The sequence below is a fragment of the Centropristis striata genome, chromosome 2, assembly GCF_030273125.1.
Source record: "Centropristis striata isolate RG_2023a ecotype Rhode Island chromosome 2, C.striata_1.0, whole genome shotgun sequence".
NCBI lineage: Eukaryota > Metazoa > Chordata > Actinopteri > Perciformes > Serranidae > Centropristis > Centropristis striata.
The window spans coordinates 28,194,548-28,215,731 of record NC_081518.1 but is presented as its reverse complement, the minus strand read 5'-3'; the positions used below and the strand labels follow the sequence as shown (position 1 = coordinate 28,215,731).

The 21,184-nt window shown below is 37.6% G+C and overlaps 2 protein-coding genes across 2 annotated transcripts in view; both read right to left on the bottom strand.

The window, feature by feature from the left end:
- The window catches only part of ppfia1 (PTPRF interacting protein alpha 1), a 51,297-nt gene extending 42,894 nt beyond the window's left edge, over positions 1–8,403 (bottom strand). The window contains exons 1-2 of the mRNA XM_059348069.1: positions 7,297–8,403; positions 4,507–4,776 (exon numbers count right to left, since the gene is read on the bottom strand). Coding sequence (XP_059204052.1) covers positions 4,507–4,776 — 270 coding nt within the window. The 5' untranslated portion in view covers positions 7,297–8,403. The remainder of the gene's footprint in view (positions 1–4,506; positions 4,777–7,296) is intronic.
- A 1,638-nt stretch (positions 8,404–10,041) lies between these two features.
- On the bottom strand, positions 10,042–16,378 carry LOC131989955 (ZP domain-containing protein-like). The gene is made up of 4 exons (XM_059355341.1): positions 15,591–16,378; positions 15,270–15,369; positions 10,985–11,189; positions 10,042–10,908 (listed from the first exon to the last, which is right to left on the bottom strand). Exons 1-4 carry the CDS (start codon positions 15,950–15,952, stop codon positions 10,772–10,774), a joined length of 804 nt encoding a protein of 267 aa, XP_059211324.1. The 5' UTR covers positions 15,953–16,378; the 3' UTR covers positions 10,042–10,771.
- Between the last annotated feature and the right edge of the window lie 4,806 nt (positions 16,379–21,184).

Here is a 21,184-nt window from a genome sequence, read left to right as displayed (position 1 = left end):
CCTTCCTGGATTGCATTTCATGCTCTCTACTGTACCTGAAGGCACTGTTTTTTGTACAGAGGCTACTGTTTTAAAAGGGTAATGTTTGGTGCTGAAATTATTATGTTCAAACCATAAACAATGACATGCCTAGTTTACAGCGTCAGACCCACAGGAAGCTCCTGGACTGTTGTACAACAAACAGCAAATGTCAGTTTGACACAGAGAGAAAAAGCTTTGCAGCTACTGAGACAGGAAGTCCCATTACCTTACACTATCTTACAAGACACCCTATCAATTATCTGTAAAGTAAGCAAAGATATTATTTAGGGTCATGGTATATCTGTCTTGTTCATCTGATTTTGATTTTGTATTTATGTCACATGTTGGATAAATCAATGTTTTTATGTATAATTACATCCAAAAGCAACAGATCTCACCTGACATCACACAAAAAACAACACATCACAAGGCCTGTCAGAATTATAAAAAAGTATACATTTATTGTATGATATACAGATACAGATAATTGTGTGTGACTTCAATATCTCCCGTTATGTTTCCATGCAGGTTTGTTTACTTAATAATGTCAGCATCACTTTAGCCAACATGATGTTTGACAAACAGCAGGTTTTACACACTATTATAGACCTGGAAGAAACCTTTGCCCAATGAACAGAAATAATATATAAAACATAATTTCTGCTCTGTTCTTTTATTTATTGAGGATATTTTTACATCTTTTATTTTATTTATTTATTTATTTATTCATGTTGCTATTTGAAAGGTTGTAGTTGCATTAATCCTTTCATTTTATCAGAGGCATAACTTAAATCACAATATTGCTTATCGTTTAAAGCTTGTTCATCAGTTCCTTCATCACACTCACAATGAATTTGACAACTAGACTGACAAATTAGGGCGTGTTTGGTGATGTTATCGGTTTGTTGTTTTGGTAAGCACTTTTCTGGACTTTTACTTTATCTACAAAGCGTGGCGTTGGGAGACGACAGCAGTTGCATAAAGTTTCACTACACGTTTGCCAGTTTGTTCAGAAAAATATGTGTAAAACGTATGAATGAAGCAACATCAAGCGTGCAGCTAACCAACTACTACCACGTCTTTCTCTTTTACTGCCTCAACAATCTTGTAGAAAACAGCTGGAAATCCACTGCCAGCAAACACACACCCACTGAAGCCCACTTCAAGCAGAACTATTATAAGCCTTGGCTGACACAGAAGCACAGAAATTGACTTTACCGCAACATCTGGGCCCTAAAATTGGACTACTAAAAAAATATTTACCATCGAAACTGGTGTCAATGAGCTCTCCACAAGATGGCATTTGACTGTGTGAGTATCAGACAAATTTGGCCTGCACACAGAACACATATAACAAAGAAAGAAAACAGTAAAGAACAAATAAGCACCAACCAACAGAGCACCGCTGGAGTTTGAAAAAGCTGTTGACGTGTGAGCAAGCTGCCCTGGAATGTTTGTGCATTCCAGTGGAAGGGTACTCTCACCAGGAGGGAGGGAACAAGGGAGAAAACTGCACCTCCCCTTCACCTACCTACTCAAGCCTGAAGGGTTAGACTCTCTCCAACATAACAGTTCAAGATGGCACCAGATCCATTCATCTTAAGGGTCCTTGGAATATATCTCACCATTAATCTAAGCCTACAAATTGAGAGTCACTTGCAAAGTGCAAATCATGTCCAAAATGTGGATTCATTCATTCATTCATCCATAAAGGATGAAAACCAGAGTCTAGAGCTAAAGCTAGAGCTTCCCCAGCAACAGACAGCCAAAACATTTAATGCAAGACCTTTGCAGTGTATTGTATAAGAGCTTTTTATTAATGACAACCTCAAATCACAAATGTTTCCATCTGCATTCTGTAAGAAGTTTGCTGACAAAGTGTTCTCTAAAAATAACCACAACAGACACGTAAATTCACAATGTAATTGAGCAATTAGTGGAGTAAAGAAGAAAAAAACACCCTTCGGGTTGGAGATTTGCAGGCAAATTGAGAAAACAAGAAGAGAAAAAAAAGGAATGTTGAACAGTGTATTTTAACAGCAGCTTACAGCATATAAAGTGCTCCGACTTTTTTTTAACAGCTGGATTTTCTCGCCTTCCAGATACAAATCCCAGGAGGCTTGGCAGATAGCCAGATGATCAGCTGACACCACCACAGCAGTGTGCATGCACACGTACAGACACACGCCGAGATGCACACAGAAAAACTCAGCTGCTTCAGTCTGACTGAAGGCCTGGGATACTTCCATGGTGAGCAAAAGGAAGAGAAGATGATTATAGTGGAAGCTGAAATGTGGACTAAAGGTAATTGATAGGGGGCTGGTGTAAAAAGGTTTAAATGAGTTTGATATTGAGCCAAAAAATCTGAACAGGTGCACCAAATTTTACCACTGGATGTTGCCTAATTCAGCAACAGGCAACATAATATTACATTAATCATGTTGTTCTGTTGCTTATTGCTTGTGCAATACAAATTGGATATTACGGCATGATGCTGTTGACGGTTCTTGGTGTCACCTCTTTTTTAATTGAATGTGTCATAATGACAAATGCCAGTCAAACCGGTTCAAGATTGTACACCTTACAGACCAAACTAGAAATCAACCCAACTTCTTGTCTCAATACCTATTATTTTGGCTTCAAGACTGATATTTCCAATCTGTATAAAATAATATCAACACTATATATATATTGTCAAAATAGAAAAAGATCAAAGAATTCAGAGAATTTCCATTGTGATCAGAAACTTTTTAATTGTGCTCATCCATGATTTTTCTCTAAATGTTTACACGTTTACCTCAAAACTAATGGTCTGATTGGTCAAGACTTACGCCTGTTTCTGCAAGAATCTTTTTTTTTTGCCTCATATCCCCCTATAAGTTTTATGCATCTATAGAAAATTAGCAAAACAAACTTATTTATCTAAGAGAAATATTGATGGTGATACAAGTAACTATTTGAGCTGTTGTTTTAGAAAGAAGGCTATTTGTAGCATAAAAATGTATTTTTTGGCCTGGTCAGGGTTCCCATTGTAGAATTATAGAGGATGTCCCAGTATTATATTGTATATTGCGTGTACAGAGATTTGAGATATAATTAATAATAATGAGTGCAGTGTATGTAAAGTCTGGCAGTCTCTGAATACTATTTTACATTGTATGTAAATGTGGTTTAAGCACCTTCCCTCCAGTGTTGTCATCAATTCAACATCCATAAACACCAATAGCTTGTGTGGCTGCGAGTGATGACAGGGCTTTACTTTTACATGTTTATCCCCATATATTTATTCTGCACTACATTAAGTGTCAACTGAATGTATTGGAGTCCGAACACAGTGTCTAAATGTTTTCACTTTGGACGTACTTTCTCTGGCTGTACATCACAGAGCTGCACAGAGAGGCCTTGGCATCCCACAAGTGTGTTAAACATCAGCTTTTGCCATCTGATGTTCCAGGAAAGTTTGGATATTATCAGTTAGAGCAGTGTGTAATCTACTCTGCTTTCTATATGCAGTGGTCCCATACCATCTACAGACAGCTCTGCTTTCAGCACTGTGATCCATCATCTGTCAGATTCTGAGCTGCGATTGCTCACAAGTCCTCCTGGTTCTCTCATTAATTTAATAAAACGTCAATAAAAACTGAAAACCACCAGCATGTGATTGTGAACTTTATATACTGGATGCATAGTCAACCAAAACTACAGCAACGCTTAACTGATTACCGGCCTCTTATGCATCATTAAAAACTGGAAACCTAATCCCCTTGTTTTAAATATTAGACCACAGAGGGTAGAAACATGAGTCCTGCAAGCAGATGGACAAAGTCGGGATCACGATTGCCTCCACAATACGTTATGCAAATAGTAGACATGCTATGACAATTTAATTACTGTAACAGGCTTATTGCATATTAATTATATGCACAGTAGGGTAAAGACATCAGTAAAGCAACGTGGCAGAGCTTTTATGTTTTGCGATAAACATGTAACACCTTCAGATCTATTTGGAAAAGAAATTTCACTTTTTAAAAAAACATAGCTTCCAATGGCAGATGCTGTAATCTTCATATTTAACCATTTCTTAAATCTTCACAACTCACTTGCAAAAACCTTGTTGCACCTTGCAATCAGTCGACCATACAACTTTCAAAACCAGACTCTGGTATGACTTTCTCCATCGAGAGAGCCAAAGATCTGTTAGAGCAGTCATAGCAAAAGGGAGATTGACACTTTGGCTGATGCAGGAAGGGTCCTCAGCAGGGCACTGGTCTCTCTTCCATTAAAATAACATTACAATGCACACTGTGTGTTTTGACAGTGTGAAACTCTGATATTTTTACATTTTTTAAATGTTCATGATGTAAAATGCCAGCATAGGCACTGTGAGAGATGACGAATCTCTATCATCTCACTGTTAACATGTCATATCATCGAACTCTATGGCTGAGTTTTCTTTAAAAACATAAAGCAGTCTCTCTCACTTACCTGTGGCAAAGCGGTGTTAAGTTGTCTCTGCAGCGAGTCCCTTTCATGGCTAACTTCATGCAGCTTGCCCTGAGTCAAGCCCAGATTCTCTTGCGTCTCTCTCAGCGTCTCCAGAAGACGATCCCTCTCCTCCAGCATGGACACCATCAGCGACTCAAAGTGACCCTCCGAGTCTGACTGTAGCGGGGAGCCGGAGCCTCGGCGACCGCTGCCGCCTCCCCCGCCGGGCCCTTCGGCCTCGCTGATGGTAGGCATCACCTCGCACATCATCTACAGCCGCGGTTTGGACAGGACAGAGCAGAGAAAGAAGGATTAGGAACAGTTTGGAGTGAGAAGAAAGACAAGAATTATGAAGTGCAGAGCTGTCAGCACAGACAAAAACATTTTACATAAACAGTATTTAGACAAAGACATTGAAAATATTGTTGTTGTTTTTTACAGTGATGTTAATAAATTATCCAGGGTAAGAAGCAGATCTCCTTCCTGAAGGTTTTATCATTATATTTTTCTAAACCTAATTTATTTTTTGCTGAGAGACACAAACAAAATCTTACAGTCACTGTAGTTTGCTGCCACATAAATACATCTGCTGTTGGCTGATTGGTTGGAGATCTCAACTCAAACCCGTAAGACGTTCAGTCACTGAAATCTCCTGTAATTTATGCTAAATTATGTAAAAGTCAGAGTAAAATTGTATTCTAAAATACCCAAACTATACCCAAACTATTCCTGTCCAAGGAGTTCAGTTTGTATTAGTTGGAAATCCCTAATGCCTTTCATTCATTCTCCTCCTCAAAAGCCATACCAATATACACAAAAACAACAAAATATAAGAAATAATGACTTTAACTAAATAACTAAGTGAGATCAAAATTACATGTTCTTTCCTCAAACTCATCAATACATTTAAACATAGTGTACAACTCACCAGATAGTTAGAAACACTGAGGCTACATTTCAAATCCAATTGGTTTTAAATCTGGTTTGACAGATTTGAGGGCAAGTTTAAAAGTGCTCCTCTAGAGTCGCTTCAATCAGCATACCATTCAGACGTGCGGACTGGCCACTAACTGAACTTGCTTACCGATTATTACTAATGGTTAACTCATACTGGATTTTAAAGTTACTTTCTCAGAGTAAACAGTCAAGTTAACCGACAATGGTGCCGTTAAATAAAATAAGCCTTAAATCAATTACAGGCCACTAAGAAAGCTGTGTTGTCTGAAGCTTGTTTGCAGCATCCAGCAACAGCTGGGCAGGAAGGTCTGAGAATTAGAGCCTCTCTACACACCAAGGAGCTTAGGTTCTGTGGACAGACTGCGAGACCAAAAGCCAAGAATCATGTGAGCTGGATTTAACATACCTACAAGGAACAACAACTTACAAATTGGAACAAGTAGAGTAGGAACTTAGTGGCAGCCAGAGGTACCCCTTCATCTTATTCTTTGCATCGCCTGAGATGCCAAAAGCCATTTGCTTTCACAAACCACTGCATTCGGTTCAGTGCACCAATACTCGACTGCATCTTCCAACAACTGTGTTCAAGAGAGAGAGACCATACCCATTACATGAATTAACCTGACAAATATCGGCCCGCCATCCTTGATAAACTGTAATTACACATTATTTGCTTCAATTTATAAACCGCATTTCTGGTGGAAGGATGCAAACTTAACCTAATTTATTGGAAGCAAAAACACAAAAACCAACGCTCCATATCCAGGTCAAGCCACTCAGGCTCAACAGTGTTTATGAGGGGGAGGGTCACACAGCATCATGGCAGGGAGTGACAGATGGTGGGTCCAGTGTAACTTAGCACACAGACGTCACATACGTCAAAAAGTAAAGATGACAAACCAACCTCTGGAAGCAGGAAACTTAAACAGACTAAACAACCACTTTAGCCAGGAGGATTTTTTTTCCACATGAGACAAAGATGAAGTAGAGAAGAAAATCTGACAGTAGACTGCAGGCTACACCACTACGTTTAAGAGTAATTTCTTATTGGGATTATTAATCCTCTCATTACATTTGCAAGTTTAAGGGTTGACAATGTACTTTTTGACCACTTGCCACTGCGACTGGTGGCAGTGTTAAACTATATGTGCAAAAATAATAAAACAAGATCTACAATATCCATGCAACAGGCTATGTTGTTACATATAGTTATGAAATGAAAATACTGACATCCTCTCTCAGACACTGTAATTTGTGCAATTATAACTATGTATTTGCAAGTAGGGTCGGATATTAACTTTTTTTCACTCGCTACTTTCTTGTTTTAACTGTCAGTATGAAACTTAATGTAACAAATAATAAAATAATATCTAATTTCTTTTCATATAGTTAATACTGACATTATATATATCTCTCTCCCTCTCGTACACACACACAAACACGTTGTAAAAATAACTATTTCTCAAGCTGAAAATGGATGCTTATTTTTTTTTTCATTTGACTAGCAACTCGACAGATTACCAGTGATTTGTGTTTGGGATTTTTTGGCTGTTAAGTGAAGCAAATCTAGCAGCCAGTAGCATATTTTACCAGCATTTGCATGGTGCTAATTCCCAACCTTGTATCAAACTAATCAAATTAACTCCGGATTAGTTTGGCCTTGTAACAATCTGCAATTAGGGTTTCTGTCATGGAGAATCATGGAGCAGAAGTAGATGTACAGTTCAATCAGTGTTATCCACTATGATGCAGTCAACACGTGTGTAAATATGATACTAATAAACAACTACGATGCCTCAAGGTGTTTAATGTTCACCTGCGTCTGTGTCTCACCTTTGAAGAATATTGTTATTCCAACAGCTTTTATAATCCACGTTATTTTCTGATGCCAAGCAAACGTCAACAAAGTCCAGGTACTCCAGCTGTAACCTTGTCAAACTTGACAAATATCCAGAGTCATTCAGAATATAAATTCTGGGAGTCTGGGATGCATTAAGGCTGTGAAAAAGGGTCTTCTCGGTGGAAAAAAAGAGGATAATATCCTAAAGGCCTCAAAGCGTAACCCACATCAAGTGAGCAGGGGGCACTATTCCAAGTTTGGCCGGCTAACTCAGCGTTAGCATGCTAGCATTAAGTAAGCTGGTGATCTCGATGATTGCATATCTAGATTTGGAAGTAAAGTGACTATGTTTGCTCTTCAAAACAAACGCCCATCCTCGAAAATAAAGTTCACCTCGCCGATGATAACAATTCACAACAGGTAGACATGTGATGGTACAGTTAGGTGACGTGGAAACAGCTGTAGCCGGGCTAGCTTTAGCTAATTTGAAGCACAGTTCTTTGGCTTGAAGTCAGTTTAAAGTCGGCAGCTAACGTTAGCTACTAGCCTGCTAGGTAGCTAACGCTCGCTAGTTTCATATACTCAGATAACGCAAGGTAATCGACTAAAGATATGCTCTATTCCATATAAAAGTAGACAACATGATATAATATCTCACAGCTATTTGTGTTACATTATCGAAAAATACTACAACAAGTTTTAAAATTCCTGAAATAGGTCTGATGAAGTGATTAATCTATCAAGTTAGCATCAGTTAGCTTCCAGTCGAGTCGCGTCACCACATCAACTGCCCGACTCGGAAACTTCCAGCTAACATCAGAGACGTTTTCATCCAAACCGCAAGTAAAAACTTTGTATTCCCTTCGTTTCCGTCCGAGTTTCTGGTGTTCTCTCGGTGTTTTCCTTCGTCGGTTGCGGTCTCTCCCTGTCGCCACTGCCCGCCAGCCTCGGCAGTCGGGACAGCCAATGGTGGGCTCCGAGTGTCGCTAGCTCCTCATCAGCCTGGAGTCAGTCAGTCCGGGGGAAGAGACGAGCGGCCCGGAGGAAGAGCTGCAGCCTCAGCCTCTCTCCTGTATATATATCTATGCTCTCTCCTTCCTCTACAGCACTAAACACTGGCTCACACTCACAGGAAGAACCGAGGAGTGACTTGGTAATTAACAAGCTGATACTCTTGGCAACGTTTCCGTCCATGCATCCAAATGGAGAAATTGTAACCGATTTTCATTGTGTTATTTTTAATGGATGTTGTTGAAAAAAATCTTGTAGCTTTCTGAGCAATAGAAATAAAACATACAAAGTTTCTCCTCAGCGTTTCTAAACGGAAAATATGAAAAAAAAATATGTGAGGAGACAATATTTGCCTCTATATTTTAAGTACTTTTTTGTTGTGTACTTTTTGTTTTTACATTTGTTTTTGATATATGCCTGAATTTTAGAATATGATTATATATTACTATGGGACTTACAAACAACTGGAAATATATATTTAAAAAATGATATATGATATGTGCCTCTATATTTGAAGTCCTTGCTCCTTTTTGTTGTTGTTTTTTGTATATTTTTGATATATGCCTTAAGATTAGAATGTGCCTGTTTAATTATATATTACCATAATACTTGACAAAGTTATCCTTTCATGAATCCAAATGGAGAAAAAGAAGCAAATTTCCATTGTTTTGTTGTTGTTGAAAACCATCTTTTATCTTTATGAACAATGAAAGTAAAACATGCAAAGTATCTCATCAGGGTTGATAAAGAACTGAAAATGTTTTTCATATTTTTCTTTATTTTAATTCCTTGCTCCTCTTTTGTTTACTTTTGTTGGTTTTTGATATGCCTCAAGGTTAGTATATGACTGTCTAATTACATATTATTATTATTATATAAAAAACTTTATTTGAAGTCCTTGGTCCTTTTTTGTTTTAGGTGTATGTTGCAAGTTTGTATGGTGTAAAAAAAAAAAAAACAAGAAGAAGAAGAACTGCAACTACGGAGACTATGCAGACTATGTTAGTCAATATTATTATTTTATATACATTATGCTTTTTCTCATCTGATTCACCCTGTATAATGAGATGTTTTAATTTTGTTTAGTTTATATGCTTTGGTGTTTATAAATTAATTTTCTCCAATTGCGTGCGTGCGTGCGTGTTTGTGTGTGACCTACATTCAGCTGAAATTTCTGATAAACGCAATAAAGAGAACGGTGGCGCCATCTGGTTGTGGATCAATGTAATGCGACTTGTATTTATGACTTAGAATATAGAATAATGTTCCGTTTTACCAGGATAATAAAATTACTCTTTTTTTTCATTTGGAAAGATGGTCAATATGGGTTTGGAAATATTATAATTCTACATTTTTGACAATTTTTTCTCTAGAGTTTGGAACAAAGTTGGTCTGAAGGTAATTGAATGTAGAAAATACTAAGTTCTCAGTGAGAACTTAGTATTTTGGGAGGGTTTTAAAATTGAAAATTTGATGGGTGCCTATTAGCTGAGTTTCACTTTTTAGCTGATAAAAAATACATAGGCTGAATAAAGGATTCAGTATTTTACACCAAATTTTATTTCTTGACAATGTGAAGAAGAGCTGAAACAGAAGCAGACTGATAGATCGGAAAATTAAATGTAGCCTTCTGGAAAAATACTAGAATACTAAAGTACCCAGAAGATTTTAAACATGTGCTGAGGGAACTTTGACATTGATGATATAAAAAAACATATAGGCCTATATATATATGCAAGAGAATATATGTTTTTATTGATCCAATAAACAAGTGTATGATAATAAACTGAGCCCGAAAGAGCTTTTGTCATATGATGGTATTTCGTACTCAAATCAATCAGGATACTTGTTATAAATCAAACTGTAATACACGATAGTACAAACATTTGTAAAGCTACATGGGATCCCAACATGAACAACATTTTTACATATTCAGAAATGTAATGAAAGAAGTGTGTGTTTGGGGGCGGGGGGTGTTTATTCTAATTCAGTGAATTAATACATTTCAGTCTAGTTTTTCTCTCAAAGGATATTGTTTTAATTTTGTTTCAGTAATATTCATCACTGCTCATTTTAGTTTGATATCTTAGAGTAGGCCTACTGGTGGATCATCCTGTAAGTTTTGTATTATATATATTCAATTAAAAGAGCACCAAAAAAATTTAATCTAATTTAATCTTTAATTTAAAAGGGAGTTTGTGTCTGTTACATGCTACTGTGTTTTAGTCTTGATTAATATAAAACTTCCTTTCTAGGTTTTCGGTTCACACTTGCACAAATTTTTCTGATGAATGTCCTTCTTCTATAGCTGAAGACATTTCCAACGGTGCTTATATAAAATCTGTTCATTTAAATGGGACCATAAAACAGCAGCATGAGCAGGATATCAGTTCTGTGTTAATTACATTTGACTACTTGAAGCTATTTTTGATGGTTTTGCTATCAGATATTGAGTATTCAACTTTCATATTCAGACAGATGTTGGTATTTGACCCGAGATATCTTGGTTTTGTATGTGACCGCTGCACAGATCATGCCAACAGCTGCGAGGAGACATCCAGCGATGAACACCAGGTTCAGATTCAGGCTGGCCACTGGAGAAAAGAGAAGCACAGTTTCACTCTGATGCTGTTGGATTTGCCGTTTTGAGAACACTCCACGTTTTCTCACCGGGGCGTTCGCTGCTCTCTGCCGACCTCTTGAGGCGCAGGGGACCCTGGGAAATGAAGTGTCTCAAACTCTGGTTGGGAGCCTCTCTCTTCACTTGGTGATGTTGCCGACTGTCTCTCCGGGCTCTGGAGTTGATGCATCCCTGTGAGCACCTGGTGCTGGGGCTCTCTACTTCACACATCAGGACCGAACAGCTGATGAACACCTGAATGCAACAAAACAAGCCGTCTCTTTAAGTCTAATGGTTTATTTATTTTATTTTTTATCTCCGCCAGGTCGAAGTCTACGGAGCCCCCCAGGGGACACGGGGGAAAAAAAAGATGGGTGAAAAAAAAAAAAAAATGATGGGTGAAAAAAAAAAAGGACGGACTTTTGCGAGATCCCGAGATACTTTTGCGAGATCCCGAGATACTTTTGCGAGATCCTGAGATACTTTTGCGAGATCCCGAGATACTGACGAAAGAAGAGGAGCAATGGAGGAGCGATATTTGCCTATTTTCCGGCGTTCTAACTGGAATAGCGTCACGAAAACCGCACCAATTTCCCCCAGGATGGTTTTATTTTGTACAGAAAACTAAGACTGACATTTCACAGGCTTGATCAACTCACCAAAATCAGCGAGTCTGGCGAAAGATTAAAGTAACCGGGCGAATATACGTCCTAGTGCTCAACGGCAGCCAGAGTGCTTAGGGACCGTCGCAAAAGTGCAACGTCTTTCTTTTCTATTTTTAATAACTCACTGGAAATTCATCTAATAAACACCAAACGACTTCTGATGTGTTCATGAACTCACTGTGGACTTCCCACACCCTTTATTTTCAATACACACCTTTTCAATTCCTTTTATTCAGTGTGTACAATATTTAAGCCTTTTATTTTGTAATAGCTCTCTTGTTTTTATAGATATCAACACCAAACCACTTCTGATGTGTTCATGAACTCATTGTGGATTCCCCACATCCTTTATTGTCGTAAAACAAACACTTTAAATTTCAGATACCATTCCTTCCAGTGTGTCATCAATCATAAGACATCTGTAAGACAATGAATAAAAATGTAATTTACGTATTTAATTACTGTGCAGCCCAATTTATATATGACTATGTTCAACAAAAGACAAAGACTGCTCTTAGTATTTTAACTCCTCACTATTGCTTGCTATAATTGTTCTCGATTTTCTGTTTTGGAAAGCATCACGAGCTGATGGTCAAGTACAGATGCATACTTGTGGCTGTAGTAATCATATTTTTGTTTATTCACTTTGCTTTAACAGCTTGCAATTAATGCTAAACTACCTGAAAGGTATGTGTCATGCTTGAATGACAATTTGCATGCTTGACCTGAATTAACAGCAGAAATTTTGAAGAAAAAGAACAGTGAAGTCAAAATAAAAAATGAGAAATGTAAAGAAATGAATGATGTCTAAGAATCTTGTAAGGGTTTTAAAGGAAAGCAAGAAGCTGTGGAAACTTCATAGTGAGTTCATGAATACATCAGAAGTGTTTTGAAGTCGATATGTAGAAAAACAAGTGAGTTATTAAAAAATAAAAGCCTTAAGTATGAATAGAATATACACGCTTATTGCTCCTTATATCTAAACAACTTGTAAAGGTTTTGCTTGAAACTAAAGGGTTGTGACTGATTCAAACAGCTATCAAATAAGAAAGGCCTTATATATGAAAGAACTATACACACATATTACTTGTGCCTTTAAAAAAGGGGGTTTATTGAAAATAAAGGGTTGTGGGAAATCCACAATGAGTTCATGAACACATCAGAAGTGGTTTAGTGTTGATATCTATAAAATCAAGTGAGCTATTACAAAATAAAAGCCTAAGATATGAAATAGTTATATATACTGATTACTTATGCCTTTTAAAAAAATTGAAAGAGTTTTTAATGACAATAAAGGGTTGTGGGAAATCCACAATAAATTCATGAACACATCAGAAGTGGTTTGGTGTTGATAGGCTATCTATAAAAACAAGAGAGCTATTACAAAATAAAAGGCTTAAATATTGTACACACTGAATAAAAGGAATTGAAAAGGTGTGTATTGAAAATAAAGGGTGTGGGAAGTCCACAGTGAGTTCATGAACACATCAGAAGTCGTTTGGTGTTTATTAGATGAATTTCCAGTGAGTTATTAAAAATAGAAAAGAAAGACGTTGCACTTTTGCGACGGTCCCTAAGCACTCTGGCTGCCGTTGGGCACTAGGACGTATATTCGCCCGGTTACTTTAATCTTTCGCCAGACTCGCTGATTTTGGGGAGTTGATCAAGCCTGTGAAATGTCAGTCTTAGTTTTCTGTACAAAATAAAACCATCCTGGGGGAAATTGGTGCGGTTTTCGTGACGCTATTCCAGTTAGAACGCCGTAAAATAGGTGAATATCGCTCCTCCATTGCTCCTCTTCTTTCGTCAGTATCTCGGGATCTCGCAAAAGTATCTCAGGATCTCGCAAAAGTATCTCGGGATCTCGCAAAAGTATCTCAGGATCTCGCAAAAGTCCGTCCTTTTTTTTTTTTCACCCATCATTTTTTTTTTTCACCCATCTTTTTTTTTTTTCTCCACCCATCTTTTTTTTTCCCCGTGTCCCCTGGGGGGCTCCGTAGAAGTCTGGCCCTCATACTACAGGTGCATCTCAATAAACTAACGTATGATAGAAAAGTCCATATACAGTCGTGGAAAAAAATATTAGACCACCCTTGTTTCCTTCAATTTCTTGTTCATTTTAATGCCTGGTACAACTTGGTACAGCCATTTTCCATGGTTTTCTTGATAATGATTTTGGTTATTATCAAGAAAACCATTGGGAATGGCTAGATAGCAGCTCTTAAATTAAACTCTTATAAGCTATTTTTTGTTGTTATCATTAAATTTTTAGGCCTTAAAATGAAGAAATTGAAGAAAAGGGGTGGTCTAATAATTTTTTCCATGACTGTAGATGGACATACTTTTCGGAGGTCAACATTTCCATATTAAACATACTTTTTAAAACGGGTCTTTTTTAATATTCAAAATTTTATTTGAGACACTGAATTTTAGGTCTTCATTAAATGTAAGCCATAATCATTATAATAAGAAGAGACTAAATAAATTAAGACGTGAAATGTTTCATTCTATGCGTAATGGATCTATATAATGTGTTATTTCCACTCTTCGAATTGAATTACTGACATAAATGAACTTTTCTATGATATTCTTATTTATTGAGATGCACCTGTGTACAAGGCATAAAACATTTTTGCATCATAGCTTATGGAAGTCTATGGAACGACTACATTTTGACAACTTCAAGTCTTCAAGTTTTGAGTTTCCCTAGCTAGGCTTTCTTTCGATTCCAAATTTCCTGAGATATTTATTCGGTGTCCAACTTCTCATTTGCACTTGCGTTCTCGCTACATTCTGATAAAATCATTATTAATAAATGGTCATTATGACCTATTAGTAATGCTGGTAGGCTAGTTTAGACTGTAGGCTGTTTTATCTTCTTGTAAGGTTCAAATTAAGGTTTGTGGCTCCATTCTGGCTTTTTCTCTCTTTTTTTGACTAACAATGCTTTTTACTAACTTTTGTTAGTAAAGTTTGGCGACCCCTGTACTATAGCTCAATCAGATTTACATATCTTTTTTGCACTCTTATGACTGTTGCAGGACACGTTTTGGTCTAAGCAACACATGTGCGTCGCCAAACCTCTTGCTTTTCATTCACTTGCCCCGGGTGTTTTACCGCAAGATTACACTTAATTTAGTTTTATAAAACAAGGTTCAGGAGCAAAGATCACGCTTCAAACACATCCCACTTCTGCACAAGTCTTCACCTTCCCCTCTGACTCTGTTCTTCCCTCTTTTCTTTTACCTCTCCATTCTCTCTCTCTGTTTGAATACAGGAACCACTGGGGCCACGATCTGTATCTGTGCACGAAGAGACGCCTCCCCTGTTTAGATTCTCGACTCCCATGGTTCTCTTCTTTCTCCCAGCCTTGAGCCGACACAGAATTGTCTTTGCTCTCTACATCCATCCGTCCATGAATGGGATGTCTCCCCTTATTCCTTCATCACCTCATCTTCCCGTCCTTCTTCGATCCTCACTCGATCCTCCCCTCCTACATCATCTCAGCTCTACATATGCATGACACTTTTCTGAACTCAAATCTATATTGGCATAGAGAACATTCAACATTCAAACAAACTGTGGCTGAATTAACCACCACTGCTGCTTTGTAACCTTCATATCTGGACTACTGAAGCATTTAGAGTCCTCTGCTTGAGTCATTTTTCACCTGATCATGCTGGCCGATGAACTTGAAGGCCTCCAAGCTGAACCTGAACTGTCTCTTGTTGGAAGAGGAATGGACGTTAACAGTCGAGTCCTTTTTACACCTAATCAGAAAAAAAAAACAAGCAAAAAGGTCAGAAATATTCCCTCTGTAACTCACAGAGGGCACTATTATAGGTGCTAAGGTACTGCAGGTATTTACATGATGGGACAAAAGACTACAATTTATATCATAGTTGATCATTTAGTTCCAACCTCTCATATAAAACAGCAAAATTACATTGTTATGTCCTCTGTTGCCACTAGATGGAGCACTCGTGCTTACCCGTCTTCAATGATGCTGTATGATGGCTGGAAGTTCTTGTAGTCATATGGTGTCGCTCTGCAGTTCTCCACAAACAGCTCCATGTTACTGAGTGAGGAGGTGGCCTGGATCTGCATGAAAATCCTGCTCCTCTCCTCACATCGCAGAGGGTATTCTTCTGGAGCGAAAGGGGCTCGGTATTCCCCGTTAGGGAAAAATTCAAAGTTGTAGGTGAATGTGCCGAAGCCTTTTTCCTCCACTAACACCTTTTCCCTGTGAGCGTAAAAATTCTGCGACACGTTTCCACGTTTGGGGTATGTGCAGACAAACTTCAGCTCCATCAGGCATTTCCTGGTGATGATGTCTGCTGTGTTATCGACCATGATGATTTCATTCTTGAAAATCAGGTTTTCAGCATCTTCCTGCAGAGTTAAAAGGTTATAAACTCCTCCAAAAGAAATTTGGGAACATAATTTTTAAGTCAATTATTTCTCCCCTTTAATAATACAATTTGTATTATTGTTTTATTATTTGTAAGTATTTATATATAATTGGAAAGCCTGATTAGCCACCTTTACAAAAAGGTACAGGTACAGGTAAGGATTGTGCATTTGTAGAATGAGCAACACAGCTAAACGTGTGGGTAGTGCCCAAAAAAAAGTGCCAAATCCCCTGCAGTATTCTCCTGTTGGTGTCCACTCTTATTTTGAGCTTTAGGTGCTGCAGGTGTGAGACCTGATTGTGATCTAATTGACAGCACTTGTGTATGGGTCCTGCAGCTTTGTTGAGTTTGTGTGTGTTGCACACTTGTCCCTTCAGGATAACAACTTGAAGCTGGTGTTCTTGTACACAGGGTGGCAGCGTTATTTGCTGTCAACCCTGGTACCATTTCTAAACTTAGGACCTAGGTCTGTGAGACCGGTGAAGTCAAAGAAACGCTCCTTATGTCTCTGACAGTAAATAAAGTGTTGTTTTGTCTTTATTGCTGTGGTGGGGTGCAGTCATCCAATCCACCTGAAGATCAAAACCAGAGCGATCAGGACAGAACAAGAGACTACTGCAGGGAATTTCGGCACATTTTTTGGGCTCTGACACAGAAGCATGATCCTTACAAGTTGCACCTTGTTGTAAAGGTGACTAATCAGGCTTTCAAACCATATATAAAACAACACCAATTACCAGGGATGGAAGAAGAATTCAGATCCCTTACTTAAGTAAAAATACTAATACCAAACTATGAAAATACTCCACTACAAGTTAAAGTATTGCATTCAAAACTTACTGAAGTACAAAAGTATCAGCATCAAAATGTACTTAATGTATCAAAAGTAAAAGTTCATTTTAACTAATTAATATACTGTTATGAGGTTTAATTTAAAATAAAAAAATGTCTAATCATTTTAAGTTGATCATGTTTTTCATGTTAAATCCTGAAAAGTAACTATAGCTGTCAACTAAATGTAGTGAAGTAAAAAGTACAATATTTGTCTCTGAATGTTATGGAATAGAAGTATAAAGTTACATCAAATGGAAACACTCAAGTAAAGTACCTCAGAATTGTACTTAAGTACAGTACTTGATTAAATGTACTTAGTTGCATTCCACCACTGCCAATTAGTATTATTAAAGTGGAGAAATAAGTGTCAGAAGTAAAGTTTATATATTCAGTCTTCATACTGCCAGAAGAGAAGAGCACAGTGGGTAATGGTTACCTTCAGCTCAGTGCCGCAGGAGGTGAGCGGTATGTCGAAGACGAAGTGAGTGTTGTTGGAGCTGATCTTGCAGGCACCGTTGGTGTCTTCCCTGAGCCGCAAGTTATTCAGGCGGAGTACGGGGTATTTAGTTTTCTCGACACCTACTTTCATTTTGGTCTCACCGCAGATCACAGTGGATTCAGCTGAAGCAAGAAAAATCGATTCAGAAAGAAATACACATGATGAGGAAAACTATGCAACTGATTGTGATAAAACCTGTATTAAACGTTTTTGGGTTTTTTTTGCATGAATTGGTATTTACACAAAAACATTAAAATTACATTACAATGTACATTGATATTCAGGAGACAACACAAACAGAAAGCCTGAAGAAAAGCAAGAAAAAAAAGAGAGATACATACAAATAAAGGAATAAAAGCAAGAAAAACACAAGAAAAGCAAGAAAAACGACCAAAGAAGACATTAAACATGTCAACCCCGGTCATAAGAAGGTGAAAGCTGAGAAGGACTCAGACCTGTGGGTGTGGGAAAAAATCGATACAGCATAGTATCGCAATATTTTGCATGGCAATATTATATTGATTCATGGCCGCCAAGTGTTGATCCGGAGGCCTTAGGCTCACTTTTAGGAATATACTGGAGATCCTAAAATCATATGAAATTAGAAGATGTAAGGAATCTGTAGGCACCATGTGTGTCAGGATATCAGGATAAAAATTGAGAGCAGTGAAGCTTGTTGATTTTGATAGTTTGATAAAATGTTGCAGTCCTTGTGGTCTGTACGTATTTGATATCAGTCCAGTTCAGTTTGAATGAATGCTTTGTTGGTCAGTCTGTGGGTTTGACTCTCATTGCGGAGAAATAAAAAGACTGAAGTGAGATGAATACACTGAGAATTTTCTCTTATTGGACAAAACAATTCTTGATTGAATTTAATTTTGTGGACACAAAATGCAGTTAAACAGTTAAATCGCAACATATTGTATCGCAATACTCACCATATTGCAAAATGCTGAAAATCGCAATAATATCGTATCGTGACTCATATTACTCATATTGGGATAAAATCGTGTCGTGGGGCCTCTGGGGATTCACACCTCTAACAGTTTCTGACACCTGCATTAAAGACCATTAACACGTTTTGTGACGATCAGACGGATGCTCAGAGGCCCCACAATCTGAGGTGAACAGAGCTCCGGGTCAGTCATGATTTTAAAAGTCTAAACTGAACAAGGAGCCAATGGAGAGAAGCCAGGATCGGGGTTGTGTGATGTTATTGGTTAAAACCAGGAAGAAGCAGACCTGCTGCAGTTTGAACCAGCTGGAAGCCAAAACAAAGTCTAGTTACAGTCTGGATTAGCTCAGAGTGTGAGAGCATTGGTTTCATTTTGGAAATTGTTGCTCATTTGAAGAAAGCTGGACTATTGTCACTCTCAGTGAGACTGACAGGGTTTGGGTGGACTGAACAATGGGATTTATGAAAGATTTGTTCCCGGAGACAAAGTGCCTGATCATACAGAGTGCATTTTAGCAGCTTGGGACCGATTGTTGTTTTAAATGAGAATGAAATGTTTCTTTCATCACATTTTTGCAGAACAGCCTTGAACCTCTTCGAGTTGAACGTTTTTTTTCTAATTGCTCAACATCACCTGTTTTTTTTCTCATTGTTCAAACGGATGAATTAAGAGGCGAAACGTCCTCGACTCATCCCAAAATTAACTTTTTTGGTCAAAAATCTTCTATTTGAGCTCTACAATAGATTATTTTGAAAGCAGACATTTCTATGTTACATCAGGAAAAGTACAGGTGTATTTATCAACATTTATACTGCATTCCACTTAGAGGAGGCTCCTATGTTTTTCATGTGAGTTACTTGAGTGTTGTCATCTTTATACACATTCTATAATATATTACAAATTCTGGAGTTTGAGTGATTTGCTAAAATGTAACTTAAGAAACAAGAGCATCCTTCTTTTCTAACCCTCTTTTGATAATTCTTCACTTTCCAGATGTCAAAAATACTTGTTTTTGCCCATTTTCATTCCTTCCTCCTTCAGTCTCTCCTAAATACCTGAGTGGATTTGTTAAAACTCAGATGTTCTATTTGACTTTTATGTCCTTAAGAGGGTCGACAGAGTCCAGGAAAGTCTGACAGGTAAAAGGTTGGACTAGCTCTTCTGTGTTAAAACGTGGATTTAAAGCAGATAAGGAAGAAGCAGTAAAAAGCTTAGAAAATCTGCGATACAACAGAAGTAGCGTGTTTAGAAATATACTTTACATTACATAATTCATATTTAGTTTGCTGCTGTTATTAGAATATGTAATTAATTGGGTGCTTTTATTACCAGGACACCAATGACACAGCCAACACACCAGCCACACAGCAAATACTGTGCCCTTTAACATCTCTGTGGAGAAGATGTTTCTTCTCTTTGTGTGCTGATTTCACTCAAACAGTAATCTGCTGAAGGTGAATGATCAGAACCAGACTGACGGCTTCAGTTGCACCACAACCACATTCCCTCTGCACAAGGGGTTCTGCATAAATAATATAAAAAGAATAAAGATAACTTTAAATAACATAACAATGTATATACAGTACATATGAAAAGCTGCTTTATATAAAGCTATATGCCGATGACAGTGTGCAATGCAGTGCAAACTGACCAACAGCAGCGAAATATCACGACAGTGTACAATCAACAAGCATGTGGAGCTGAAACAGCCAAATCACTCTGAAGCAGCATGTTTATGTCCATTAGCAAGGCATCTGTAAAATCATAACACACCAATTTAACAAAAAGTAGTTGAGCTGAGCTACATGAGCTGCACATGCCTTGTTATGTAATGAGCAGCCCCTTAATTCGGCCGTTCAGCACATTAATGTAAGTAACACTGAAAAAAAATAGGCAAGCTTAACTATAGAAATATATTGAAAGTATCCGACAAATTTGCACCCTCCTTCCTGTAAAGTTTACTAACACACACCAAGGCAAATGATTCGCAGTGGTGGAATGTAACCAAGTAAATGTAGTTAATTAAGGGAGACCGGGTGTGGTATTAACACTTTTTGTTTGTTTAAGAGTTCTCACATTGTGACACAAAGTACTCTCATTTGTCAACTATAAATAGCAATGTTTCCAACTTCTCCAACTATATAACCGAATTCATTAATTCATATCAAATACAACAATGTCTACTGCTATCAAGCTGCCCCACTAAAGAATTAAAAAGGACAAAATTCCAACAAATGCACATTAAAAACTAATATGTACACTAAAGACCAATTCCTATAAAGATCTAACACACTATCCTGTGTGTGTAAGATCAAGTAACAGGACAGCACATCCTCTCGCTGCACACTGAAGACTGTTTGACTGCTTTGACTGTCCAAACAGAGCAGCTGTGTTGATCTACAGGGCTAAGGAAAAGTGAAGCCAATGTGCAAGTGCCAAAAACTGTGATTTCCTCAATTTCCACTTAAAGCTGGCTCCAAAATCTAGAAGATCTTTATTGACCCCATGCTAACATATCCAACTTTACAGCAGAAATAAACATGTTTACTGCTGGGAAAATTTGCAGCTAGTTTCCTCCTGCATGATAACTGTGGGTTACACACATTTCAGTTATATTTATTCTTAAAGTTTTGCATCACCCATTTAGAAGAAAATAGAATAATATGATTTGGGGCATGGCTACTTAAATTGACAGGTCACTAACAAGGCGAGCCGTCATCAGGAGAGAAGCAGAACAATGCATATCCACAGCAACGTGTCAATAAAGTTTTATATATATATATATATATATATATATATATAACTTTATTTTATATACATTATACATATACAGTATTTTGGCTGTAAAATCTGTACTCTTCTTCACACAGCTATTAAACTTCAC

Excerpts from the sequence above, each read along its gene's own strand:
- LOC131989955 (XM_059355341.1), bottom strand. The coding sequence starts at position 15,952 with ATGGTCGATAACACAGCAGACATCATCACCAGGAAATGCCTGATGGAG. Across the intron at positions 15,370-15,590 it reads TACAGCATCATTGAAGACGG|GTGTAAAAAGGACTCGACTG; the intron begins GTAAGCACGAGT and ends TTTTCTGATTAG. Across the intron at positions 10,909-10,984 it reads AGAGAGCAGCGAACGCCCCG|TGGCCAGCCTGAATCTGAAC; the intron begins GTGAGAAAACGT and ends TCTTTTCTCCAG.